The 27,844-nt window shown below is 44.1% G+C and overlaps 3 protein-coding genes and 2 long non-coding RNA genes across 6 annotated transcripts; 2 read left to right on the top strand and 3 right to left on the bottom strand.

Annotated features, from left to right (window-relative positions):
- Window positions 1-958: 958 nt before the first annotated feature.
- Window positions 959-9,411, bottom strand: HOXA6 (homeobox A6). Of its 2 annotated transcripts, XM_088654191.1 has the most exons (4): window positions 9,218-9,411; window positions 8,796-8,799; window positions 4,382-4,655; window positions 959-2,684 (listed from the first exon to the last, which is right to left on the bottom strand). In XM_088654191.1, exons 1-4 carry the CDS (start codon window positions 9,409-9,411, stop codon window positions 2,428-2,430), a joined length of 729 nt encoding a protein of 242 aa, XP_088510317.1. In that variant the 3' UTR covers window positions 959-2,427. The 2 variants fall into 2 exon arrangements, with proteins under 2 accessions (XP_088510317.1, XP_034984994.1); XM_035129103.3 differs by lacking the exon at window positions 9,218-9,411 and having other exon boundaries at window positions 4,382-9,209.
- Window positions 4,546-9,362, top strand: LOC148684225 (uncharacterized). Its single transcript, XR_015946418.1, has 3 exons — window positions 4,546-4,672; window positions 6,869-6,936; window positions 9,226-9,362. It is a non-coding gene; the product is annotated as an uncharacterized LOC148684225 (long non-coding RNA).
- Window positions 9,412-10,654: 1,243 nt separating the features above from the next.
- HOXA7 (homeobox A7) lies at window positions 10,655-15,013 on the bottom strand. The gene is made up of 2 exons (XM_035129104.3): window positions 13,956-15,013; window positions 10,655-12,626 (listed from the first exon to the last, which is right to left on the bottom strand). Exons 1-2 carry the CDS (start codon window positions 14,332-14,334, stop codon window positions 12,316-12,318), a joined length of 690 nt encoding a protein of 229 aa, XP_034984995.2. The 5' UTR covers window positions 14,335-15,013; the 3' UTR covers window positions 10,655-12,315.
- Window positions 15,014-21,404: 6,391 nt separating this feature from the next.
- HOXA9 (homeobox A9) lies at window positions 21,405-25,286 on the bottom strand. Its single transcript, XM_035129102.3, has 2 exons — window positions 24,309-25,286; window positions 21,405-22,930 (listed from the first exon to the last, which is right to left on the bottom strand). The coding sequence occupies exons 1-2, from the start codon at window positions 24,859-24,861 to the stop codon at window positions 22,692-22,694; spliced, it is 792 nt and encodes a 263-aa protein (XP_034984993.1). The 5' UTR covers window positions 24,862-25,286; the 3' UTR covers window positions 21,405-22,691.
- Window positions 25,287-25,635: 349 nt separating this feature from the next.
- On the top strand, window positions 25,636-26,359 carry LOC148684224 (uncharacterized). The gene is made up of 2 exons (XR_015946419.1): window positions 25,636-26,000; window positions 26,144-26,359. It is a non-coding gene; the product is annotated as an uncharacterized LOC148684224 (long non-coding RNA).
- Window positions 26,360-27,844: the final 1,485 nt, after the last annotated feature.

The raw sequence follows: 27,844 nt of genomic DNA, 5'->3' as shown, positions 1-27,844 counted from the left end.
TGACTGGGACATGTACTTGGTTCCCTCCTACGTAGGCACCCAAATATGGGGTACGGCTTCATATCACGTGCTTTTGTTGTCCAGTCGTAAATCCTGCCTGATGACCTCTAGAGGTAAACTCGTGCACTAAATGGGGGAGTTTGGGTGGATGCTGGAAGGGCTGGGGCGCGCGCGCCGGCGCGCGCACCCGGCCGCCAGCTCGCGACTGTCAGTCGGCCTCGTGCGCCACCCTCTGGAGGAAAGCGGGATCTTCACCTCCGCAACACACACGCACACACGCACTCCCACCCCAGCCAGGAGCTTACTCGCAAGTCTGGGGTCGAATCGAGGTTACAGCCCATTATAGCAAAATTATGGCATCTCTCACAGAGTTCCATTAGTATGGACCAATTTTTAAGGGCTATCGGCTCCAGATCAGAAAACCAGCAAGAATTCAGAAGCATAGGGGAGAAATAATATATTCAGCCTTTCCTTTTCAATAAAATTCCTTTTAATCTTGCACATTCCTTTATTATTTTCTAACATCCCCCATTCTGCTAGAGATTATTTACAAAGAAAAGCTATATAAATAGAGAGAGCCATATATATATATAGGGATTTCTTTTGCGGGAGGAAGGGAAAAGACTAATTATTATTGAAGCCAATTAGAGGAAAGCAATAAACCCCAACATTCTAGCAACAATCACTATGGTGTCCTTTTTTCTCAGGCGCTTGAAAAACCCAGGATAAAAGGGGTGGCGGGGGATCGATCACTGTGTATTTTTAAAGATCAGTGCCGATTTCAAATTTTCCTTCAGCTGAGCTGTTCTCTAAGCCTCTTTTAAACAGCCTGGAACTAAAAGCAAGCAAACCCCAGTATCATTTTATGACACCATGGCATATTCTCTCCCTCCCCCACCCAATTTCTCAACAACAAATATATAACATAGATAGATAAATAGGTAGATAGATACAGTGGTGGTGATCTTTTGAGGGGAAGGTTTTCACTATTTCACTTTTATTAGTATTCAGAATCATTGCCCAAAAAGTACACTTTTCATAGTATCGAAAAAGACCTTTGCATTTCCACATATACACAGAGGACGCCAAACACACTTAATCGCATATATAAAGACACATTTTCACTGTCACTGTTATTTAAAGCTAACCGTGCTTGCGCGGGATCCTTCTTCCACACATTCACAATGAAAGCATAGAATAGTACCTACATTTCGACTTTACTTCCATCATCATCATTATTTACTATCGTTGTTTAGAAATTTAACCAAATGTGAAGGGGGGTTGGGGAAACAGCCACGATTCAGTATTTTGCCTACTCCTCCAACTGTACTCAGAAATCAAAGTCACCCTCGATAGTCAAGTTGTGTTTGTGTGCGTGCATATACGTATGTGTACACACACACATACTCCTCTAATTCGAACTCTACCCATCTCTGCCTGCCTGGAGATACTTCTCCCTTCACTTTTTGTGCTTTTAATTACAGTATTTTGAGCTTTGTGGGGTTTTTTTAATGCAGGCTTTTGCTAATTAAAACAAAACAGTACGCAAATATTTGGCCATTTTGAAACATCCATAGCATTTATCAATACTTCAAGGCTGTATTAAAAAAAAACCCTAAAAAACAGAAAAACCTTTAATCTCATTATTGAAATTTCCCCTTTCCCTATTTTTTTTGGTGGTGTGGGACCCTAACTATATATTTCAACCATATGTACAAGGAAACACGCTTTTCCTAATCTGTACTGTAATATTTCGGTGCCATAAAGTTGCCATGGTGGCAACTTTAATCATGGAGTCTTTTTATTTATTTTTTTGTGTAGTTTTTTTAAAATCCGAAAGAATGGGCTCAGGTCTGAGGTGAAAAGGAGAGGAACAATGGCACCAATCTATCCCGAGTCAGCAGCAAAGACATAAATAAGACGCCTGTACATCTCTGGCCGTCCTAGAATATGGAGGTTTCCCTCTGAACAAGCGATCGCCCCCCCTTTTTTTTTTGTCCCTGGAAGCCATTCCACCAATTTCCAGTCTTTCATATTAACACCGATGCTCCACTTCAAAGTTTGTTTGGTGTGGGTTGGTGTTTTTTTTTTTTTTAAGAATCTTGATACCATCTGAAGCATATCCTAACCTACACTTTGGAGAACTGACTATGTCCACCACTCCCTTCCATGTCCGTTCATTCTACCGATCCAGAAATTCACAGTTAATTGCAAATATATATAGATATATATAAATATGTATATATTTTAATCAAGCCTTTGAAAGTCGTCAGAATCATTACAATACGAATTATATCTATCTATCTATCTATATATATATTCCTGGAGGAACATGAGTGGAGGGGTAAGGAGAGATGGAAAAAGCAACTAATGAAAGGGTACGGTGGCAACTCCCCCCCCCCCCAACGCCTCGTTGTAAGCATTGTTTTACTCCCCTGACTTTTCCTCTGTTTCTTCTCCCGGCTGGGTGGAATTGATGAGTTTGCTTTCTTTTTTCCATTTCATCCTCCTGTTTTGAAACCAGATTTTAATCTGCCGCTCAGTGAGGCAGAGAGCATTCGCTATCTCAATCCGTCGCCTCCTGGTTAAATATCTGTTATAGTGAAATTCCTTCTCTAACTCTAGGGTCTGGTATCTGGTGTAGGTCTGCCTGCCCCGTCTGCCGTGCGTTCCGTATACTGCACCTATGGAAGGAAAGACAAGACGGTCTCAGTTGGAGAGGCCTTCGTGCTTTCTGTTAACAATGGAGGAAAACTGCTTCGAGCTGCGTTAGTGTGTGTTTCCCCCCCCCCTCTCGCCCTTACCCCCAGCCCATATCCTTGCATAAGAGGATATAACGAGATGCGTGGGGAAAGCTCAGTCCCTTCCTCAACGTTTCCCGGGTTAAATATTTCTCAGGGATATCTAGTTTGATAGCAGAACTTTGGGAAGCGAATGTTCGTATTGACATCGGGGCTAAATTTCCGCGCTCAACACGCAGAAAATACCCTCATATGGCACGCAAACGGACACATATGCACACGCTGTGACTGACTCTGTGTGGGGTAGGTGTGTAACATTTCTATCTCGCTGTGGCGTCGGCAAAAACTCAGGGTGCAATTCTATACCCATCAACCTGGGAGTAAATCCCATTGAACTCAACAGGACCTACTTATAAGCAAGCATGCCTAAGATCACGCCCATAGGGTACCTGGGCAGGATCCGGACAAAGTTAAGCAGCTCAACTGATTTTCAGAGGCATACTGGAGCCGGCGCACGTCCTTAACTCTGCTCTATTTAAAATAAGTGCTATCTGAAAGTGCTTAATTTTGTCTGGACCACGACCTTTCATAACAATTAAAGCAACAGATACCAGTTCCTGAGCTCATTTATTTGCAAGGCCATTGGTTTCAGTAAAACCTACTTTCAAGTTAAGTGCTCTTAGCATGACAGCCCAGAAACGAAGTACTGTATAATTACAAAGAAATAAATCCTAATATGCATTCTTAAAGCAACAAGCCCCCACCACAAAGTGTTATATTTACTGTAATGTGGTACCCCAAAAAGAAACAAACTCACAACGGAGAAGATAAACTTATGTAGGAAAAAACTGAATAAAAATGCGTTGTGGAGTTTAAATTGTGCATGTCTTTTCACCTCCTTTCCAAACTTCCCCTTTAAGAGGGGCAAAGGATGAAATTCTGATCCATTGAAATCAATGGGAATTTGGCCATTGATCATGTTTCCTCTCTTCCCACCTCCTCCGCCCCCAGTAGATGATTTGTGTGCGTGCACATATTACTGGAAAACGTGCATTCAGTAGCTAATACTTACACACTAATGAGTGGGTGAAGGGAGGGGGAAGAGAGGCTCTGTCTTGCAAATATATGGAGCAGTCAATACAGAGGGCATAGTCCTCTGCATCCGTCTTTGGCTCTCATGGAAGCGGGCTTCTTTTAATAATAATCATTTCGTACTAGTAGCAGCAGTAAGCAAGCACCATCCAAGACTACAAAGAGCATCAAATCTTAATACTTTATACGGAACTGGCTCTCAGGTATGATTGTTTGGCATTGCAGCCTTTATCTGCTGACTCAGACTTTAGGCGACCTTTCCTTTAAAAAATAAATAAATGCATACTTCTTCAAAGTACTGTAGCCCCCCACCCCACCCCGCCCAGCAAAGTGTCAGGATAGAGGAGAACCTGGAGAGGAATCAGTGTACCCACTTGCTTGCAGGTGACACTGGTCTTTATAGATCCAGCCCCCCCCCCCCGCAACAAAACCCTCATATTCCCCCATCCTCCCCCAAAGCCCTTTATCTCTCTCTCTCCCCCCACCTTCACTTTCACCCTCACTCGCCCGCCCACCCCTTGATTCTTGGTTGCATCCCTGTGACTTACCAGCGCAAGAGTTCATCCTCTGCATCCAAGGATAAACAGGACTGCTGTACTTCCGGTCGGTTCCTTCCTCGTTTAGGATTTTGGCCGGCCCGCTCTCGGGCTTGTACTGCTGGTCAGAAGCAAAGCAGGGCAGATAGTCCCCAGGGTGGCTGGCCCTTTGCTTGCCACTGCCGGAGGGCGAGGAAGCGCCGCCCAAGTCCTTGTCTGGATAGAAGCAGGAGGAGGCTCCATAGTCATAGGATGCCCGGTTGCAGGCGATGACCGTGTTGGTGGACTGTTGATAGAAGCAAGGTGAGGAGTAGGTCTTGTCCTGCAGGCTGCCGGCCCCATAAGAGGCTGGGAAGTGTCTCAGAGCCTCGTACCCAGCTGGGTAGATGGGGATCTGCCCGAGGAACGACTCCTGCCCATTAGGCAGGCTCCCCGGGAAAGTGGGATTCACAAAATAGGAACTCATTGACGCTCCCCAGATCCCGGACCGTGATTTGTTGTGTATTAGTACATCTGGCTATAACTATTAGTAGTCATCGAAGTGGTTTGTTTCTGGCTGGCCGAGCGCCAAAAGCGACAGCAGCAAATAGCACCAGCTGATGGCTCGGCGACCAATGAGAGAGCGGCGGAGGGCCCTTCTCCCCTGGGACCCGCCGCCACCGAACCAGCAAAGTTACAAACAACACCCCCCCCCAGCCGCCGCATCTCAGCCGCCGCCGGAGCCCGGCAGATGGATGGCAACTTGCAAACAGCGGTTATCGTCCGCTGTGCCAAAAAGCTGGAGGCGGGGGGACGGCTAGAGAGGAATTAGGAGTGGGTGGGTGTTGTATAGATAAATAAATCAAGGTGATTGTAGACACCCAGAGCACAGGCCCGCTGGCATCTGTAAGCAAAAGAGGCACCTCTGCGAAGTTAGGGTGTCTAGACTGAAGGCGTTATGAAGCAGCACCCAAGGAAACTCCCCATTGCCCCTCTCCATTGATTCTCCCCCCAGGACCCTTCAGCCTCCCCCCCTCCCCGGAAGATGAGAGCAGGGCAGCCGGTTGGTTGATTTATGTGGTATCTAAGAATTGAAAAAATATATAATAAGAAAATGTCAAACAAGTTCGAAAACGGGAACTTCTGCTCAACTGACCGGTTTAAAAAGAAACCACCTCAATTAAAAGCTTCAATTATTTTCACATATTCCTAGTCCGGGGTGGGGTAGGACAGGGAGAATAAGCTTAGTCGTACAAGGCTTCCCAAAATGTTTCGATTCAGGTAATAATAATAATAATAATAATAATAATAATAATAATAATAAATACAGCTTAGCCTAGTTTTATTTGGTTAGTAAGAAAACACGCGCACGCAGATGAATCTCTCTGCAATACTTCTTCTTCCTTGAGCCTCTTGGTGGCTGAGGAAAAGAATCTCGTCTGTTAAGCATGACCCAGACAATTTTAATAGTAAATCGGAATGCAGGAAAGAAGTGAGGATGTCTCGACGTGGTTGTTATTGTATGCTGGCAGTGGGTGGTTTTTTTGTTATTGCTTTTGGCAAAGGAATCCTCTCGAAAGTAGCTGAGGACACGACATCAGAAGCTTTGAAAAGGCTGAACCATTCCGGCTAGAACAGGCTTGTTTTTCTTGTTGGCATTTTTTAACCCGTCAAGGAATATATCTGCAGCTTTAGTCCTTGTTTTTGTCTCAGTCTGGCAGGCAGAGTGGAAACCCGTCGTGGCGAACTGCACAAATATTCTTTATAGCCAGTACTTTGGGTGGGTGGGGGGACTGCCCCTTTTCATATTTATATTTAACCCGGCTGTTGTTGACTCCCCCAGACATCACTTAGCAAGCACCACACTGTAATCCCTCCCCCACAAACGTGGTGGAAATTTTATGGTAATAAAAAGAAGGTGGTACACCCAGGCCTAAGGTTGCAGAGGTGCTAATGCTAACATCTGATAGATCCACTCTTTAAATACATCTGGATCATTTCTAAGCACGTTTACTCAGAAGTAAGTCCCCCTGAGCCCATTAGGACTTTGGTCCCAAGTAAAGTGTCTTTAGGGCAGAGGCCTACAAAATATTTTCTGTGACAATTGCCTAGGTAGCGATTTACACTTCCTTCCACAGATTCGAGTTTTTGAATGGGCGCTTTAAAAACTAGCCCTCAGTTGGCTTAAAAGCCGTGAGGTTTGTCCCAGTTGTAAGCTGGTGTGTTTCATTTCCGGAGTCCCATTAGGGGATCTATAAAACAGCAGTAAGTTAAAACATCTCCCCACCTCCCCACCGTGTGCATTGTTTGCGCCCCTCATTGGGGTTTCACAGGGAACTCTCGATTACCTCCAATAATGGCGAGTGCTTTCAAAGGACTTCCCCAATCTTTCCGCTAAAAGGTTACCTATAAATGCAATCGATAGTATAGGTGGGAAAACTCAGAAGCAGAGAAGCAGGAAGCTAACCATTCACGGAAAACAACAAAAATGAATAAATCACGTTTCAAACATTTTTACAGTGCAGATATATAACGTCAGGATGCACAAGGCACTCGAATGTGGGAAACTTCAAACAGCTGAAGGACAGGTAAAACATTTCTTCACTCTCTATTAATATTTTCAGGAAGTTGTGCTAGGGTTCCCCTTCCCATCAGTTTTAATGAACCAAAATGCTACTCTCAAATCATCCTGCAAAGACGAGCAGCCAGTAAAAATACAAATTGCAGGGAAGTGTCTGTAAATTCAGCGCAATATAACGAAGGAATCTCCCTCATTTTTCTTTTACTCACCAAGAACCAAATAAAGCAGAATTAAAAGCAGGAAAGTGCATGCAACGCTCACCAGGTCTCTTAATGAGGTTATTTAGCAAGATGCAATGTAATAATAATAATAATAACAATAATGTCATGGTTGCAGTCCAATGTACAAAAATATATATATCAAGGTCTGCCAGTAGAAAAAGTCGCCCCTCCCCAACTAGAGGTTCTGAGACCCACATCTGGTAAGCAGAAGCCTTGCCACAGAGTGCAGCTTCTCAAATGAACCCAGACAAGCTCCCGGAGACACATTCCTAACCGAAGCAAGGTAAACAGCTGAAGTGGCCCCGTTTAAAAGAAAAAAATGCAAAACTCCAAAACTTTTTCTTTCTTTTAATATATAGCAGTACCCATCGATTTAAAATGTGTGACTACCCGTTTAGGATTTCCCCTCTGCTGCCATTTACCCCCTTTCCTCTCGAGCTTTCATTCAATCGAAGCCATAAGTCAAACAAAAGTTAGAATACAGGTGCGGGGAGCAGTTACCCTCTTAAGCTTAAAAGCTCCGTTTCCCTAAGGTATAAATCCACTTGCAAATCCTTCTTATGTTCAGAGATGTAACAGAAAGCAACATTTAGCTAACAGCCGCTAATCCAAACAGTTCTCGCAATCCCAGCCATTGTTTAGACTGAGCGTGTTAGTAGCCCTTCCTCTGGTCCTTCCAATTCACCACGCCAAAACATTCAGTTCAACAACATCATCTTTCCGGGGTGTCCCCTTCAAATCCCGTCTGCCACGTAATTTTTTTAAAGCTCTCGCGGAAAAAGAATCCTTAAAGCGATACGGCTTGATGTGGGCAACTGAAGGCCGATTTTTACTAATAGAGTTTTCCAATGGAGAACCACCCGCTACGTTCTGCGTGTGTGTGTGTGTGTATTTGGATGTGTGTGTGTGATACTGGCGGTTGCCCCAGCTCACTCTGCGTCAAGTACCTCCTTCAACCACACAGTGGCAGCACTGAGTACACTCCACTCGACGATAAATAATCCGACACTCACTGCGGTTGCAGTCAACCAGATACTGCAATGCAATGCACCCGAACGTAATTCTTTATCAGCTAGGAGAAGTGGAGGAGGGGGGGCACATATCGTACTGAACACATAAGATAATTGCTTCTTATCTTTAACAACTGAAATGAATATTTGAAGATATGCAATCAGAAATATTTTCCTCCCAGAAAACCATTTTAAGGAGACGACACAAAATGGGCGAATCACACAAAATTACGTACTCTTGCGGAAATATTGCTTCACCCCATCCCTCCACCTATACCAGTTTTGAGGATAATTTTCTATTATTTCATTAACCTGTTTTTCTCTCACATACACACAAACACACCCCGTCTCCGCCAAACAAAAAGCTGCATTTTGTGATTCTGAAGTAAGCTTCCTTATTGCATTTAATCCTCAGTTATTAAGGAACAAGCTGCATTTCAGGACTTTAAAAAGCTCCTAATGTTATCCAGGCACCATACGATATACGTGACTACCATGCTATTGTACGTACATCTTCATCTGAAGATGAAGCAATCCAGTGCATGCATAATCTATCCTCTGACGTTACAGGAATTAATTTCCACCTAATATCAAAAATGAAGCGATAAGTTCCTAAACTCTCTATTTACATCGACAGATCTCATAGCAACAACAGCCACGCATTAAACACAAAAAAGGTCAAAACGCACCCGCTTTGCTGAAATACACATCTTAGAAGAATTCCAACTCTACCTTACTATCAACGCAGCATTTAATGAGACTGTTTCTAAAATCCCCCGAGGCTTCAAAAAAAATACAGGTTATTCTTAAGCAAATGTATATGCAGCCGATGCTCAAATAGCATGTCTACAGGCTCACTAGCAGCTCTGGTCTGTTTTGATTGCTCCCGGCACAATCCAGGAAGCTTAGAGAGTCAATTGGCACAATCGCACCTTGGGCGGATCTACATTCTATGTCTAATCTATTTCAGAGAAAGATGCTGATTTTCCAGGTTTGTCTAGTCTAATGTTATAACAGGGGTTGCTCGCTCATGCTGGTAGTTCTCTGAATTTCTCACCTTTTTAGGTTCTGGCTTTCAGGAGCCCCTGCTACTTTGACAGCTGTCGCTTTGGCTGCACCGGAGACGAATCGCCCTCCTTTTGGTGCCAGAAGAAGCAGGAAATTAGCCAGGTTGAGAGTTGAAAATCTGCCACTCCAGCGCTTTGAATCCAATATGCCACACCTTCCGGCGGAGGAACTGGAAATTGCCATCCAAGACCTGCGTTCTAGGCGACTGCCTGCGCTGAATCTCCATCCACCCGGCTCCCTATTGACTTACAAAGGACAAATGAAAATCGGGGGTGGTGGAGGTGGGGGGAACTGAAAAGCCAGAGAGATCCGAAGCAGGACAGAGCTGAGCAAAAGAATGCAGCTCTATTCTCGCCAGGGAAATTATAAAAAAGTTCATGTTCACGGTTGCCATCCACATGACCACCGGCAACCAATGGAGGAACGGAACCACTCATAAAGTTGTATTGCAAAGTTGTAAATTTTCATAAACAACAACGGATTTATGGCCCTTTCCTCCTCACTAAGAAAGAGGCAGGACTTAGAGAGGCGCCATTTTACCAGAGAGGCAAGCTCTAGATTTTTTAAAGGACCCACACAGTCTGGACAATTTTTGAATTGTATTTTATAAAAGGGGGAATATTAAAACTATGCCACACGCTTTTAACAGAGCAGCAGGAAATCTGCCCTTAGTCACTCACCACTCTTATTTATCTTTCCATATATATATATTATGAAAATATGAGAGAGCACCCAGTTTTGCTTTAAATGAATAAAAAGGGGGGCGGGGAGAGAAATTGCTCGTAGGAGAAATATTTTGGGAATATGCTATGGAAATAGGTTCTATAAGTGTTATATCTTTGCTGATTGCATTGTCTTTAATTCGGTGTTCTGGGGGCTACTGTGCGCCCTACTGACGGTGCCTTAAAGCGCCTTATAGTCATTCCATTCCAGAAATTTCAGTGACTTCCTCTCCAAAGTGCGGACTATACCCGCTTATATATACCTCGGAGGATACTTTTGAAAAACGAATCCTGAATTAGTTAATGAGGACCTACTTCGAAATCAGATGTATGTATGTTTTCCAACGAATCAGTAGACTTTAAGCAAACTCTCTCTTTTGTATATCCCCATTATACTACGGGGAAGGAACTCTGATCGGAATCCTCGAGATTTCCGCCCAAGAAATATTTGGGTTGCTTGCTAGGTGACTGGCAGCGCCCTCGCTCATTCTCATATATGAAGTAGATCACCGTGAGAGCAGATCTTAGTGATAATATTAACATTTATTTCCATGTACCAGGTCGACAGAGTTATCCTTAGTTGTTTTGGGTTGTTTTGTGTATATACTCGGGACTTTTGCATTAGGATGCGGGTCTGCATGCGTGCCTAGATGTGTATATAAATGTTTATATGTAACTTTCAATAACAAAAAAGAGAGAGATGATTATTTTGTCAACAAGCATTTTTTATTTCTGTGTAACATAAAACACATCGAACGTGGGCGATACACTACAGCACCTCCGAAGAGTATTCACGCAGACGCACACACACACTTCCCGCCCCCTTCAATTTTAACACGAGATACCTCAATGTTCACAGTGAAAAAACACATTGTAACGTACATTTTATGAATAAAGTTTAGCCAAAACTTTCAAGGCAGAATTTATTTATACAGAGTTGTCAACGTTGCTTCATGCTACAAAGTTTGCCTAACAGGCTTCCCAGCGGATGACATGGTGTATTTATCTATGAGGTCCAAGAAAATCAGAAATGTCTCAAGCCTCCCTCGATCCAATCTACAATATCCGTTCATTCTTATGAAAATTAACGCTGCTTCAGACTTAACACATTCTGGCAATAGGGAGAAGGGAATAAGGTGGCTGAGAATAGGCATATGTGGCCGGTGCTTAAATTCACATCTTTTTTCAATTTGTTGCTTTGTGTTTTTTTTCCAGTTGCATCAAGCAGAATGGTAGAAAAACTCAAAAGGGAACACTAAATCGGCCATGAGCAGAGCCGCACAAAAAGGACGAGATGAAACCGCTTTGTACAAATCCATTGCGATGGTTTAACCTCCATCGAATTCGGCCTAGCGAAGACTTGTGTGTGACGAAAGCTTACATTGCAGCATATTGTTTCCACTTAATAACAGCCTTAGAATAAATATATTATTATTATTTAAAAACTTTAAATTATACTCAACAATACCAGGCATCAAATCCTGCGGAGGACTTGGGAAGGCCTCCCATGTCAATTGTCTTCCCTTTTATACCTTATGCACTACGCTTCAGGTCCTGCAAGGAAGTCCGCTTTAAGTATTGTCATCTTTCCGTTTTGCATTAATAAAATACAGCATAATTTTGAAGATAGGTAGGCGGAGCTAGATAATAGGTAGTTTGGAAAATAGGTAGTACAAATCACTGCAGCTGAGTGTAGTGGTTTAGTCATTGTTTATCTCCCGCATGGAATTCAAAATTCCCCACCCACCCCAAATCCGTCTTCGGGTTATTTTAAAACAAGAAACAACAACAACAAAAAATTCAGTAACTGGAAGTACATCGATCCTCAGCATATATTAGGTAGTTTGAGTGTGAACCTAATGCACTTATCCCTTAGCGATTGATTGGGACCAGTACAGTCAGGTAGTTTATTTGGAAGTTAAACTAAATGGGGCTCCCCCAGCGTTTTTCCCCCTTTTTTCTTTTTCGCCCCTTAATATGTGCAAGTTAGGACACCCCCCTCCCCTCACAAATACCAGGGCGGGGAGAAAAATATATCCGTCTATCATGTAACAAAAAATAATAATAACAATACAACAGGTTTGGACATTCACAGCCAAACTGGTCCGGGTGTTCAAGTGATAATTTTACTCTTAGTTTACACAGAGCTGTGTCTCGGATGCTCTGGGAATGCGGAAGGGCCAGTGGAGGTGAACTCACCTCTCCCCCCATCCCTTATAATTGGAATTGGCGATTGCAAGGGTCTCCTTTTTAAATAGATTTTAATTATTATTTGAAGAGAGTGTTTACAATGTCACGTGCATACAGAAGACGAGCGCTGGGCTCCAGCGAGCGAGAGCCCGGGAGAGGGGGGGGAGTTGTCCGTTCATTCCGCTTCCTCTTCCTCTTCTTCCTCCTCCTCCTCCACTTTCTCCACAGAGGCAGTGGCTGATGCGCTGTCGTTGGCCGCCGGGGCGCCGCCGCCGCTGCCGCCGCCTGCTTCTTCTTTATGTTCCTTCTTCCATTTCATGCGTCGGTTTTGAAACCAAATCTTGATCTGCCTCTCGGTCAGGCACAAGGCGTGGGCGATCTCTATCCGCCGTCGCCGGGTCAGATAGCGGTTGAAATGGAACTCTTTCTCCAGCTCCAGAGTTTGGTAACGGGTATAGGTCTGACGCCCTCTCTTCCTATCCGGACCTGAAGAGAGGATTTGGGGAGGCCGGGAAAGAACCAGCGAAGTTAGAGGACCAGGAAATAGTTTTACAACAGCTGGCAAACAAATAAAAAACAAATCCCTCCTATTTCCTATTCTCTCTCTCTCTCTCTCTCGCACACACACACACACACACACACACACACGAGTCCCACCCCCACCCCCAATAAATATACATGTATATATATCTCGGAAAGGGACAGCAGCAGTTCAATCCTGCCTACTCAGAAGTAAGCTCCATTGAGTCCAGCAAGGCGTAACTTCCTGGCCAGTGGGTAGAAGCTGACCGTCCAATTCTGAGACACGTCTACTCGGAAGCAAATCCTACTGACTTCCTGCACAGTATATTAAAAACTGAAGGCTTAGCTTTCCCTCAAGTGCCCCGGGCAAATGCGACAAGCTGGGAGAGACTGGGTGGGTGGAGGAATTCGGGTTTTAACCATGCAGTTTAAATAAATAAACCCAGGCGGGGGAAAGAGGGCGATTGACTGAAAGCAAACTCTCTCCGGTTTGCCCGCCACATTCCAGACTCTGGCGGAAGTCAAAGCGGTGTCTGGAACCCAGGGCTCGCTTTTGCTCTCAGTCTTCCTGTCCTCCTGAAAAATTAACTGCAGGTTCGGGTTTGCATCGCTCCAATACCCCTTTTCTTTATTGACATGCCTACCACTGACCGTTTATATTTCTTGCGGAGGGTGGGTGAGATAAATAATAGGGAATCAAACGTTTTCGCTCACTCCAAGAATAGAAAGCTCTATTTTTTCCTCTCATATATTTTCTCTCTCTCTCTCTCTCTCTCTCTCTCTCTCTCTGATACATTCCCCCACCCCACCCCGCACCCGCGGCTCTTCTCTCACTCAGCATTACCCCCCCTGCCAGTGCGGGCGAGGAGAAGCGAGGTTCTCACTCTGCCATGTCTCCGGGCAGCTTCGCCACCACCCTTTCCATATTCCCTAGGGCCCCGACCAAAAATTCAACCCAACGCTCCCATTCCATATTGGGGGGGGGGGAGAGAAAGAGAGATAGAGAGTTAAATAAATTTACGAGGCTGGAACCCATTAATTGGGCAATAAAAAGTTTTATGAGACTCATTTACATACAATGCCACGGGCTTTCTGCGCAATGGCGCCGCTTGCTCTAATTAAAAGCAGGCAGGCGCGCGCGCGCTCCTTGCGTGGAAGTTGCCCCCGCACCCGCGTGGAAGTTGCCATTTGCCTGCTCGGCAGCGCTTTCAATCCAACGCTCCCCCCCCCGCGCCCGGCCTTCCCCGCCCGCATCTCGGTTTTGCCCCCCCTTCCTTCCTTCCTCCCCCATACCTGAAGACCTCATCCAGGGGTATATCCGGAAATTATTCTCCGCCTGGCTGTGCAGGTTGCTGTCCTCCGCTTTGTCACAGCTGGGTTTGGTTAACTCATTGCAAAGGACGGGAATGTTCTGATCAAAAGAGGAGCAATGCAGGTTGTAGGCTTCTGAGCCCAGGCTGTATCCGGAAGAGAACGGGCTTTGATATATGGTGCTGTTCACGTTGTACAAGGCAGGCATGGAGGAGGTGAACGCGCTAGCGCCTGGTCCATAGCCGCTTCTCTGCGAGTTGGTAGCAAAGGAGCAAGACGTGGGCTCCGCATTTTGGAAAAGAGAAGCAGCCCCCGCCGTATATTTGCTAAAAAGAGCGTTCACATAATACGAAGAACTCATAATTTTGACCGGTGATTTGTGGTCCGGTAGGCTTCCGTGTCGGTTTTACGAGGTAGCGTGATATATGATAACATTACACCCCCAGATTTACACCAAACCCCATTTTCTTTTGGAGTGAGCTGCCTCCACCACGTGACCAGTCATATGACCCCATCCTCCAATCTCCTCCTGCATCACAGGTGGTATAGATCAGGGTGGCTCACAAGGTCCTATGATGGAAGGGGAAGAGGATCGAGCCGATGCCTGGCCGATTCGAAGGCGAGGGGGAGCCTTGGCCTCTCGGGAGCTCCAACGGGGCCCGGGTTCCCGGAGCGGCTCCGGATAAAGCCGAGGGAGCGCCGAGATCAGCCCCGAGGCGGAGGGAAGCTAGAATAAGAAACGTCAACCCACTGTGTTTTGAAATATACATTTTCCTCTTTGCATCTTTATCCTCTCTACCCCTTTTCTCCATGTCTTTTTTTTTAAGGAGAGGAAAAAAGCATTTCTGTTCTGCTCCTCCATATACCCCACTCCTCAGTCATATTTCCTGCAGAGCTGGAAATAGACCACAAACACAACTCTGAGTTTCCACGTATGTTTCCTGTTTGTTTTTCTTGTTTCTTATCTCTCTCCGCCTTTCATCTCTTTCATATTCCGAAAGGGGAGGCGTAGAGCTGCGAGAGGGAAAGTACATTAAAAATAATAATAATAAGGTGCCCATAAAAATACCCCCATAGTAAAAAAAAAAAAAACAACCACCATTATGCAGGATGTGTTATCTCCGTCTGTCTATCTCAAGTGTGTGTGTGTGTGTGAATGAACTGGTTTGGCAAATCCTTCTGTATTCTGCTCACATTTATTTTTCCTCAGGAAAGGAAAGAGTGAAATATTTATATGGGAGGCTTCCCAATTTGCTCGCAGATTTATTAAGATATTGACAGACATATTCGGCTAATCGCTGTTGGCAAGATGACTGAAGGGTTGCTAAATACGTGTTCTATCATCTCTCTCCCTCTTTTGCCAAATTCTCTTCCTCGGAAACAAAACACAAATAGAGAAAGAGCACAGTATATCTAAGGGAGGACAGATGAGAAGAAGAAGAAGAAGAAGAAGAAGAAGAAGAAGAAGAAGAAGAAGAAGAAGAAGAAGAAGAAGAAGAAATATGAAGGCATGTGTCTGCTTTTGCCTCCTCTTACTTCAGGAAGGTTTATATCCAGGAGGCATTTTTGTTATGTTATGTTATGTTATGTTTTTCGGTGATTCAGCCGGTCTGCCTTTACCAGTGTAGATTTCTTCTATCCAATAGCATGCATATTTCAGTCACCACCAGCCCCCCAAAAATGATACAGTGGGAAATAAGAGGTGCTGAAAGTCCGTTTGTTTTTATCTTATTTTAAAAAAAATCGAAGAGACTTGGGATGCGGACTCAAGTTTCTTTGTTTCATCCTTGCTTCTTCTTTTTCCTCCCCCACCCCCGGGGTAAATAAATACCTACCTCTGGCTTTCGGTGGTGGTGGTGGTGAGTGAGAGCGGTGGCATGTGTGTCCGGTCCGCCCTCCCCCCCCCTCCCCAGATCTCGGATAAGCCAGCTCCTTAATTTCTAAACACTCGGCCCCCACCAAGCAATAAGAGGACAAGCCATTGAGGATGTTGCGCCCTACCCTTCCTTTAAAACGGATCGTAAAACTAGTTTCCTTCCCTCAGACGGGGGAGTTTTGGTAAAGACAGCTTTTACTGCCCTGCTATATTGCACATCATAAACTGGAAGGAGGACAATGAGATTGCCCCGGAAATTCTCCCTTTAGATTATAGAGTTTGGTATCCTGTGTGTACAAAGAGGTTCTCACCAGTTTAGAATTATGCCTGGCCCATATTTCGCAGGGACCCTTCAGAGGGGCACATTTTGGTAACCCATGGGAGGGAAGCAGAGAATTGGGGGGGGGGCTCAGCTAAGGGGCCTGAGGAGGCCCGGGTGCAACAGGGGCTGGAGAGAGGTGTTGGTGTACAGTTTTGCAAAGGAAGAACGTTATTATCACGAACTCATCTTCACAATCAGTGATATGGACTGGAATCGGTCCTGGGCTCGGAGACCGTCCCCATGGATGCCCTTCGAGGTTTGCTTTGCGACGTCTTTGGTTTTCGATTCCGCCAAAATCGGTCTACGCACTAAGATGGCTGTCAATCCCAAAGGAAGAAAATGTGAGAGGGGGGGGGAGGCGTGTGGTGCAAGATTGCGGGGCTGCAGTAATAACACCCCCTCAAAAAAAACCTTGAAATTTTAAGAAAGGAAGAAAAGCCTCCTGAGAGAAATATAAAGGGCTAAGAAGTTAAGAAGGGAAGGCGAAGGAAAACCTGCCAAAGACGACGAGCCAGATCAAAGAAGCGGATTTAGACGGCATTCTTCCAATAAATTGCTCCTCTGGTGACAACGCAGCCAAGATGCCAGAAGAAAACAGCAGCAAACAGAACCGACAGTCTAGACTTGGGTATTGATAAGAGCAAGACAGAATTTTATCGATGAGTCTTGAAAGGACACCGTTAAGTGCAACCAGCTTTGAGGCCGAGGTCTGGAAGCATCAAACCGCACACTGCTTTCTTAGACGTGTGTGTGTGTGTGTGTGTGTGTGTCAGTTCTGCTGGGATTATTATATAAATATATTTTAAAATCGCGTATGCCTAAAGTCACTTCTTCGAAACGCTACTTGAGAAAACCATCACACACAGACCTCGTTGTCCACGGCCTCCCCTCCCCTCCAGGAAATAGGGAGTTTTATAATACAGACTCAGGACTAACCCTCGCTAAACGGAATGTCCCTTCGCAATGAGTTCCGAATCACCTCCAAAGTATAGACTTCCAGTATAAATAGCAAAAAAAAAAAAAAGAGGGCGAAAAGATTATTAACTTCTAAGCCATGTTTCCTGGACATATTACCGGTACATGAATGCGGAAATTTAATGGTGTCCAGTTTTAGAAGATGCCTCTATTCTCCATCCCACTTAAAAATAAAAATGAAAGATATGTTGGAATGGATGCTGCTTAATTATTTAAAGTTTTCCCTAGGTCACTCATTCTATCCAAAGTGCCCTCTCCGCCCCCTTTAAAAAATTGTAACCTAGAAACTGCTGCTTTATAGCTTTCTCTAAACAAACCTCGTTAAAAAACAACCAACACACAGAATAAAAAGTTAAAAACAACGAGGATGATTTGAAAACACACACACCAACTGGTCATTCTGCAGGGTGGTTTCTTATTGGATCAAGCAAAGAATTTTCTGCAATTTGGACTCGGGGTATTATTCCGCTGTTTCAGCTGCCTTCCTCCTCCTTTATTACGGTATCTCCATTGATCACCCATTGTCCAAATTACTTACAGCAAATGTATATTCTTGTTTGCATTTTACTGTAGCTGAAGTCATTGAGGACAAGCTACATTAAAAGTACACACAAGACAATAAGAATTAACACTAAAAGCTGCCATGACCAGTCATTCGTTCATATAAACGGCATTTTCTACTGGCGATTTGAATTAAGTACAGTATATGTAAGTCCCATGCACAATAAATGCACAATAAATTTCCAATCTTCTTTAGGAATCAGGTTGTTTTATCCTCCTGGATTCGTATTAAGGAATTACAATGAAATACCTTTGATAATCACATTTAGTGGGTCATTTGACTGCTAAACGTTCTTTTTCTTTTCTTTTTTTGGCAGGGGAAAAAAGACGCAAACTTAAGGCATTTCCCCAATAGTGTTATTTGTCTTTCTTGGCTCTTAATTTCGGTACATTAGGTGCACATTTGTGGTATGATTGTCTTATTTATTCACAAACATTGAGTCCATTCATCTATCTTCCGTATGTATGTATGTATGTATGTATGTATGTATGTATGTATGTATGTATGTATGTATGTTTGTGTATACTGGCTCATATGTATGTTTGTGTATACTGGCTCGATGGAGCCGTAGAATTCAGAAGTGAGGGGTGAGGGAGAGGTACACACACACACACACACACACACACACACACACACACACACACACACGAATTAGTAAATAAAATGCCATAAGAGTTCCAGTCTGGATTCGTACAGGCATTTCACTCCTGTGGTGTATTAGAACTGTTATCATCTGCACTGCATAATTAAACCGGGTCCCACAGAGATGAAATTGCTTAAGGAAGCGAGCGGGAGCCTTTAACTGCCGCAAAGACATCTGGTGAAGAAATTCAGTGGCCGGTAAATAATTTTCAAATTAAATTTTGTTGCCGAGCCACCAACTTAGAGCCTCTGTTTTGGCCCGGCGAAAAGAACGTCGTTTCCGAAGGATTCTGTGCCCAGAGCAGAATGGAACCAAAGTCAGGGGTCATTGGCTGAATAAGAGATTAAGATGGAGCCATCGATGCTCAGCATCGCCCATTGCACTGTGAAAACTGTTTGCTCCTAATAAATATTTTTTTTAATTAATCGGAGCCATTAAAAAAAAAGAATAAAAAACCCACGTCTACCTGTGCGTTGTTGTTGTTTTTAATACACACTGAGCTTGTTTCTTTAACAACTCTGCCGCGTTTCAATCACCAGCATCCGCATTCCAAGCGCTTTGAGATTCCCGGCTATAAAAAATTGCTTATGCGGCCTCAGTATATAGCGTACTGCAGTCCTATACAGTTATACTCTGAAGTAAGAAGCCTTGCTGCATTCATTGGGGCACATTCCCAGGTAAATTGCCAAAGCCATGAACGGGTTAATACAAACGATTATATTGTGTGATAATATCTGCTTTGACGTTGTACATTATAGATCCTTACTCATGCCGTTATGCATTTCATTAGTCGATTACATTATACACGGGGTGTTCAAGCCAAATGCATCTGTATAAACTTAAACTGTTTAAATATATTCTCACTGTATATGTGTTGGATTATCACTCATGCGCACGACATATTTGCTCTTGCTGCGGTCAAATTAGCAGTATTCTTGAAGCATGCTTCAAGCTGAGAGGGGAAAATATCAGTCTGTACAGAACTGAAATGATACTAAAATACTAATACTTAAACTAATGGTTACAAACGGAGAAGTTTACCATTGCAGTTATTTACTTTTAAGAGTATAACATATTGAAACACGAAATACTGAAGCATTAAAGGTATTCATTTTAGTAGTGGGGGCATATATAATATCGCCTTTTGTTAATATCAAATCAGCAGTTTCAAAACCGCATGTGCTGATCCTAGAAAGTCGACATTTTAGAATTTTTTCCATTGGCCTCATGGCGGAAATCGCCCTTGTTTTCGTGGAACAACACTGCCATCTGCTGTTCTATCCTGGTAATCGCAAGCAATAAAATAGGTGCAGGAATCTTACGAACGTGTAAACAGAGCTGATAACTACCCTTGCAAACGCTTCAGTAATCTACTTTGCCATGCAGTAGCAATTATAGAAAAGGTTCCAGCGGTATATTCATTAAAGATAAACGCTCACCTTACAGCCTACATTTCAGAGGGGGAAAGGGCTAATAAAAACGAGCTATTTCCGCAGACCCGCTTTATCTAAAACAGCCAGACAAAACAAATGAAAGGGCTTTTGTAGAAAATCTTAATTGTGGCTGGACAGTTGTAAACTCATTAAGGGCCGAATTCCAGACAGTTTGCAGACCTGCCATTTATTACGCACTTCCAATGCGGATTCTTTGAAGTCCCCACTGTCTGCAACAACAGAGGGCGTCGCAACATCCCAAACCACTGGAACAGGCATTAATTAGAACTCACCCCCCTTCCGTTTTTGTAGACAAGAACTGTTTCTCTTTTTGTTAATTAAATGCAATTTACCAGAGATTTCTTTATTTTTAAAATAAAAATTAAACAGGCCAACAAAACTCAGAGTAATTTTCCCTGCCTCTCTGAACCTTCGAACATTTTCAAAGCCTGAACCTTCGAACATTTTCAAAGCCTGAGATACTGAAAGTTCTTGCCTTCAACCCTGCAGCATTTTACACCCCATAAACGGTTACAGCCGTCATTTTCTTTTATGGCACACTATGGCTCTGAATTTTCTTAACAGCTTCTTCAGCTAAGACTTGTTAGCTGGAAGTGTGCGGGCTTGTTTGTGCCTTTAAAATAAACTCTTCTGCAATGAGCTACAGAGGAGCCCCTGTTTGGTCTTGTGCACAACTCTGCTATAACTGGTATTTTTTTATGGGGGAGGATAATAATTTCTGAGCGGAGAGCCGAGCCTGCCCGAGGCGCGACTAAACTCCCAACTAGTCAGAATTCCTTTTATTGTTCATCCGTTTGGACTGCCCCCCACCCCATCGCCTGCATGTATTCGTTAAAGTGTTGGTTAATCTCCATCACCAACACCCCTTTGCCAACCAGCCCGGTTTTCTAACCTGAACTTTAGAAACAACGACAAAAACCTTTCTAGCGTCCATTGTTGCCCGATAAGCCTCCATCTTTGGCTGCATCTAATGCGGTGTTTTTATTTCGCGGGCGAGAATGCACCGAAGACACAGAAGGCAGCTGAAATGGGTTTTACATTGGGAATGCTTTCTCTATGAAGAGACATGGATGAAATTTCATAATCTATGGATTATTTGCTTCTGGAAGCCAAGTTGAATTTTTAAATGAGAGTTGAAAAGGGGGCGGGGTACTAACTAGATTATTCTTGCAAAAGGTCACCGAAATTTTGTCCTGCTTTGCTTTATGTTTATCAATTTGTTCCATTATTATTATTATTATTATTATTATTATTATTATTATTATTATTTCGCAGCACCTTAACTAATTAAAGACACACACACCAGCTACTATCCTTAGTTTCCAGCGCAGGGTTCTGTACAGTCATTGGATAGCCTGGGTGCAACATCCCTGGCCCAGTTACTCCACTGTCGTCTTCTCCCAGATTCCACTCACGTTTCCGTTTGGGAGAAGGATTTGCCATGTGAACCATAATTGCTTGGAAGTTAAGTTCCATCAAAATCAGTGGGGCTTCCTTTTGAGTAACCGTGTTAAAGGATCAGTGTCAGGATTTTGATTGCTCTCCAGAGGTAAAGATGCGGCAGGTTTTGCCTTCTTAATAATCTTAAAAACAGCACAATTTTTTTAAAAAGAATCAATATATATTTTATTTAGCAAAAAGTTAAATATCATTCTGGACACAACTATTTGGTCAGTAGGCCATGAGGTAACTATTGCAAAATATACAGTGTAGCTTCTGCATAAACATAACGTCCAGGACTTTTTATTTTTTATGTTAATAATCGATACAAATCTACAATAACCAAAAGGTAGGTTTTTTTTAGAGTGTATAATTTATTATCAATAAAATTAAACTTCATTACAATAAGAATCAATTAAATTCGATTAAACTCAAAACGTAAACCATAGGTAGTTACCTTCTTTTTCACATATAGGTATAGCTCCGTTATCTGAAAATTGCTCACGGGTGCAAAAACAAGATTCAAGCTAGCCTGATTATTAAGGGTTTCTTTCTTTAATATATAGATTATGATATATACAACTGACGAAGACTGTTCTATATATAGATAGATAGATAGATCAAGTGTGCATACGAAAATGACTTGCTTCAAAAGAACTGGGGGGGTCCACAAGTCCTTGGCTATCCCAGATCATGCCCCCACTTTTGTGTTTAAAAGCTGGGATAGAAAAAGAGCGAACGAATTGGTTCCCCCCAGTACAATCCAAGGTTCACTGTCTAATAATGATACAGAAAAAGGACTCCTTACACTACCGAGCTATACTCTATGCAACCTTTATAATAAACAACCTGAGTTCAAATTGAATCCTAGCTTACACAATCACATCTGGTACAGCACCCAAGCACAAAAAATTGAGTCACAAATATAATTACCACAATAAAACACAGTGTTCAAGTATTAGAGCAGACCTCTCTCTGCCGCGCAAAGAGCAAATAAAATTAACTACGTCGACTAACCTATACAGTCTGTAAAGAATTGTGCATTAAAAAGGTAGTTTCTTTCTTTTTCTTTCTTTCGTGAAGGACAGGTAGGTTTAGACAAGCCAACAGATCAGCCTTCCGCGTTTAATGCCCCTCTTTCCTTTCCTATGATTAGAAAATGATAAATCTGGGTACCTCCATAATAGCACCGGGGCACAGCCATATCTCCCTGCACGCTGGCAAGATACATTCAAGAGCTGAATTGGCCAAGGACAAAACAACAGCAACAACCCCAGGGGGGTGGGAAACCCCAAATAATATTATTATTAATAATAATAACAACACATGAGGCCTGGACACAGTCTCGGGGTATGCTGGGAAGAGAAGAGGGGAGGATTGTGTTGCGTTGCGCTGGAGGGGGAGATTTTTGCTGTTTGAAACGTGATTAAACCTGGAAGCCGAGCATCATTCATCCTTCGCTCGGTCTTTGTTGATTTTCTTCATTTTCATCCTCCGGTTCTGAAACCAGATTTTCACTTGTCTCTCGGTTAAATTCAGGAGCCGGGCCACTTCGTACCGTCGGTCCCTAGTGAGATACATGTTGAACAAAAACTCCTTCTCCAGCTCCAGCGTCTGGTGCTTGGTGTAAGGGCACCGTTTTTTCCGAGTGGATCTCGCGTGCAACCAATTCGCGGCCGGGTTGTCTGCAAGGAAAAGGACGCCAAAGAGGGTTAAGTTGGCGAAGGACAGAACCCCGCACCAACCCCCCCTCCCCGCACTGCTATTATGACTGCATCTCCACCCCATACTCACACAAACAGCACCTCCTCCCACCCCCAAGACACCACCTTCCTTTTGAAGAGCATGGATGCCCTGATATTGGTGGTTTACGACATTCCTTTCCTTTGGACAGACATACAGGATGGGGTCAGACACAATGGACTCCAAACTGAGACACATGGGAAAAGGTCACGTAGAATTACGCGTAGTAAAAAAAGAAAAAGAAAGAGGGGGGACCTCACTGGCCACCTCCTCACTTCTTCATAGTGTTTATATAGGGTGTAATTTCAAAGCCTGCCTTTGCTGCTTACCCTCCTCTCAGCCAAGCCCTCCCCGATTTCTCTCTCTCCTCTCCCCCTCCGGAGGGAAAAAAAACCCAGGACTGGTGCACAACCCCTGAGAATAAGTGTCATGCTGAATTTTTTTCACTTTCCAGTTCTGACCTTCTCTTATATGATAGCTGGGCGCTTTCAATGAGATAAGGGCCCTCTCTTCAGGGTAAGCCTGGCTTGCTTAGATGGGGAAACACCCACCCACTCACACATTTGCATTTGGCATTATTTGTCGTGCCTGCACTATTGATCCGGTAGCTCAGTTCTAAAGGCAAGCGAAGGTGTTAGCAACAAGCAAAGGAGTGGAATAAATAGTCGCCAAAGAGAGTGCTAAAACGAAGTTAGGGAAAACACATACCGGTACACACACATGCACAGTTGTCGTTCTTGGCTTTCCTAGCTCAGCTAGGCGTCACAAAGGGATCAGATTCACATCCAATGTTTTGTTTTTCCTCGCCTCTCCCAAGTAACTTGGGTTGTGCGCGACCACCACCCTCTCACGCCCCCCCCTTACACCGCCCGGCTCTCTCCTCCCATCCCCCCGAAGAGGCTTTGTAGCTGAAGCGTGTGCCCAGAAAAACACGCTGGTGACGCGCCCCTGCACACTGTTGCGACAGGGAGGTCATGCTGGACTTTGCTGGCACCTTGAAGCTGAGAAACACACACAGACCTAGCTGGCTGCATAGACCTGAGCCTACAAAGACTCTGGCACCAAACAGGCGTATATGCATGCGCACCCAAATTCCCCTTTTTACGCACACAATTATTCTACACACAGAGAGATAGAGAAAAGCTCAGTGGTGCCGCTGGGCGTTCTTCTATGACCACAGAAGCCCCCCCCCCCAGTCACCCACCCAGCAGCCATTGCCGCATAGCTCACGGTAGACGGTGGCTCTCCACACCCAGCCCCCTACCCGCCCGCCCGCCCACCCACCCTCCTCCCGCCCAAGCCCAGGCGGATGGCACTTACTTGGGTCGATCTGGGGCTTGTCTCCGTTCGCCTCGCTCTCGCCATTGTTTTCCGAGAACGCGCCGTCGTTGCCTTGCTTATCCCTATCAGCTGGAGGAGAACCACAAGCATAGTCAGTCAGAGAGAGCGCGTGCGTGTCAAAGGTGGTACAGTCACCCCTCCTGGCCGTGAGCGGTTCAGGTTTAATGCCGTAATGCCTGCTGGCCGCCAAGCCCGGGAAAGACAAGGAGCCCGGCATGGGCTCCAGCCACGAGCGCATGTACCTGCCGTCGGGCGCTGCCATTGGTGCCTGGTGATGCACGTACGGGTGGTACACGGTGGGCACATTGTTAGCGCTCGGCGGGTGCACGGCGTTCCAGGAAGTGCTGAAGACGGACGTTTTCGACTGAAAGCTGCACGGGGTGAACTCGGGGTGGTCTCCAAGGGTCGCCTGCCTGGCCGGCTGACCTAGGGAAGCCGAGCCATAGCGGGACTGCACCAGCTCCTCGCTGTCGTGGATGAGGAAAGAGTCCACGTAGTAATTGCTGAGCGTCCCCGAAGAAGACATAGCCATCCAAGCCAAGCCCCAGCCCCAATGCAAAAAAAAGGAGAGGCAAGACCTGGCGAAATTATGAAACTGCAGATTTCATGTAACAACTTGGTCCTCACGAAGAAGTACAGTCACCTAATAAGTTGAAGGCTGCCTGTCAGCCCATTGGCTGCCTCGCGTCACATGGCCGGGCAGCAGAACAATAAAGTATAAATCAGTCCGCAGGCTATTAATGGGTCAGTGTTTTCCCGTCATCATTTTTATAGCAAAGCCATATGTTTTTATGCAAAGGGATAGACAACTTGTACGGCAATATTTGTTTTAATTGTGGCTGATCAAGATTAAAAGATCAGAATTTTGGGTATGGCCACCTTTCTAAAGCGGACTATTTTATATCATAATTAATCATCCCATCAATGGCCCGTGTTCCTTGCAAAAAAAAAAAAAAGCCAAGTCTCTCTCTCTCACACACACATACACACACACACACACACACAGACAGACAGACAGGCTACCCTTCTTGTGATCGGAGACCTTCACATAAAATTATACAATAATTGAAGCAATAAAAAAAGCAAAATAACATTGGCGGCATACTGTATTTAAATATATATTTATTATATTTCATAAGGAGTTATTGTTTCGGGAGCCACGGGGTTGTTATTAAGTCAGTAACTACGAGCATATTCATTTGCATCGCTGTGTTTCACAGCAGTAAAAATTTACGAGTGCCTGGAAAGGTTAAATTATACTATTGTGTTTAGTTTGGGAACTCACTGTAAATAATACTGTGCCGTTGAGTTCAGAGCTAACTGGGGCTGGCAGGGAAAAGTCAAATGCAACACGATTCCCCTTTCGAAAAGGGAATCTGCCTTCTCCTACAGCCCACCGCCGAACAGAGCAGGAGGATAACTGGGGCTGGGGGCGAGAGATCTCAAATCGATATCGAAATTTGCATCTTTATCTGCACCTCCGATCTAAGAGTTCTTGGACCCACAGCCCAGGAATCCCAAACACCCACCTCCTGGCTCCTCGATAATCTCTTTCTCTTCTCCCTCTCCCCTCACCCCCTGCACAGCCCCCGAAATAATTCCAGCAGCAGAATAAGGCAAGGAACCGCTGGCACATTTCAATTCTGCCACAAATACTAGCTTAACCTGCAGGTGTGGGAGATAATTACCCTTCTTGCTATTTTTCTTTTAAATAATATTGTGAAATTTTATCAAGAAGTTATTTGATGCCCTGTTATTTGATGCAGGTTTGACAACTAGATAACCTTTATAATTTTTTATTTTTTTGGTGAAAGGAAGAGACCAAGTCAAGAGGAGGAATACAAAAGAGAACTTTTATGCGGGAATAAAACTGAGCGGACACATCCCCCTCGATCAAGTTGACTGCGGCGGGGGATCCACGGCCACTGGGCATTTTCTCCCTTCTGTCTCTCTCTCTCTCTCTCTCTCTGAAGTGTAACTACACATTCTGTCAAGAACCGGATAAAGCACAGCTATATTGGAGACTGTGAGTGTGTGAGACTGTGTCTGTCTGTGGATGGGTGGGGAAGGAATACACACACACACACACAAAATACACATTCACACACTCTTCATGACGATTAATTCCTAAGCATGCATGAAAGCAAATAGGAGCAAAAAGCCTGCCTGTCGCCTGCCTTAAAGGGGCACCCTCGTTCGCCCTTGCATTTTTTATGCAGTATCCCCGCTGGCGGATCGCATTCCCGAGCCGATTTTAGGTGCAAATAGTTATTTACTCTCTGGCACGTTCTTATATGGCTTCTGTAAGCGGCGGAGGGTTACCGCCGTCTAGGAAAAACAAGGAGAAGGTGATACGGTTCTCAGATCAAGTCCAGTGTTGTGGATTAAAGTTATGACTAAATGGTGGGTTGTCGGTGACATTTGCATTCATTGTCCTACACGTTTTTCCCCTATTTATTTCTCTCTTTCTTTCTTTGGAAAGAAATGCTGTGTTCTGCTAGTGGGAGGAGGGGGAATAGAATAAGGATCTCTGTATTTTATTTTATTTTTTATTTTTTTTAACTCTTCGTCAGGCTAGAGACGGGGCAAATAGCAAGGAAACCGCGTGCTAATGAAATTCGTCTGTGAATATTGTGAACGCAAAAAGTATGGTTCTCATTAGCTTTACATCACGTCAGCGTTCTTTTCCCCTTTCATACTTCTCCAATAGCTGAGTCTTGAGAAAAACTTAAATTAGCAGTCAGTTCTCTTTTTTTGACATAAGGTCCCGAGATTACAAGAAACAATTAATATTTCACAGATCCTCAGCAGGAATAATTTCGCAGGGGCGATGCTGGAAATCTCTTCCCATGCCTCAACAAAGCCATTTCTTAAAAAAAAAATGTAGACAAATGTCTTCCTATGTAATTACAGCTAAAGTATGTGATCGCCTTAGTGCTATATCCTCAACAGGAGGGAGGAGGAAAATATTATTATTAGTCGGTTTCTCTCCTGGAAAGACGGAAGTCTTACGTCATTTTTGTTTAAAATCGAGAGTCAGCTGTTGTGAAATATGCTGGCAGAACTTCCTTCCTCCTCGAAGGAGAAAAATAATCTTAACAGCAGGATTCCTAAATGTTTTTATGACTTTTTGGGGTTTCGGAAGCGGTAGTGACTTTTCATCCCGGATTAAGCCTTTGAGAGTGGGAAACAACGGGAATGATCCGGCTGCAATCCCAGGCACGTACTACAGAGTAAATCCCGTTAAACTCAGTGGGACTTACTTCTGGGTAAATTTGCAGTCTAAGGCTGCAGTCTCTTTACCCAGTTACCTAGAAGCGCCATTGAACTCAGTGCTTTTGAGTAGACATGTAGAAATTTGAAATGTGAGGCTCGCGTTACAATAAAGGAATAAACATTTCACGAGCTCCCTAAAAAAAAGCTGGCTGCTGAACCATTAAAATTAAAGAATTTAAAGATGGTTTGTTATATTCACCTTCGAAATGATAGAAAGGGATAAATACAAAGTGCTTCGC

Source organism: Zootoca vivipara, chromosome 11, assembly GCF_965207765.1.
Source record: "Zootoca vivipara chromosome 11, rZooViv2.hap1.1, whole genome shotgun sequence".
In the NCBI taxonomy this organism is placed as follows: domain Eukaryota; kingdom Metazoa; phylum Chordata; class Lepidosauria; order Squamata; family Lacertidae; genus Zootoca; species Zootoca vivipara.
Note: the sequence above shows the minus strand (reverse complement) of the source record. Positions and strands in the feature narration are given on the sequence as shown.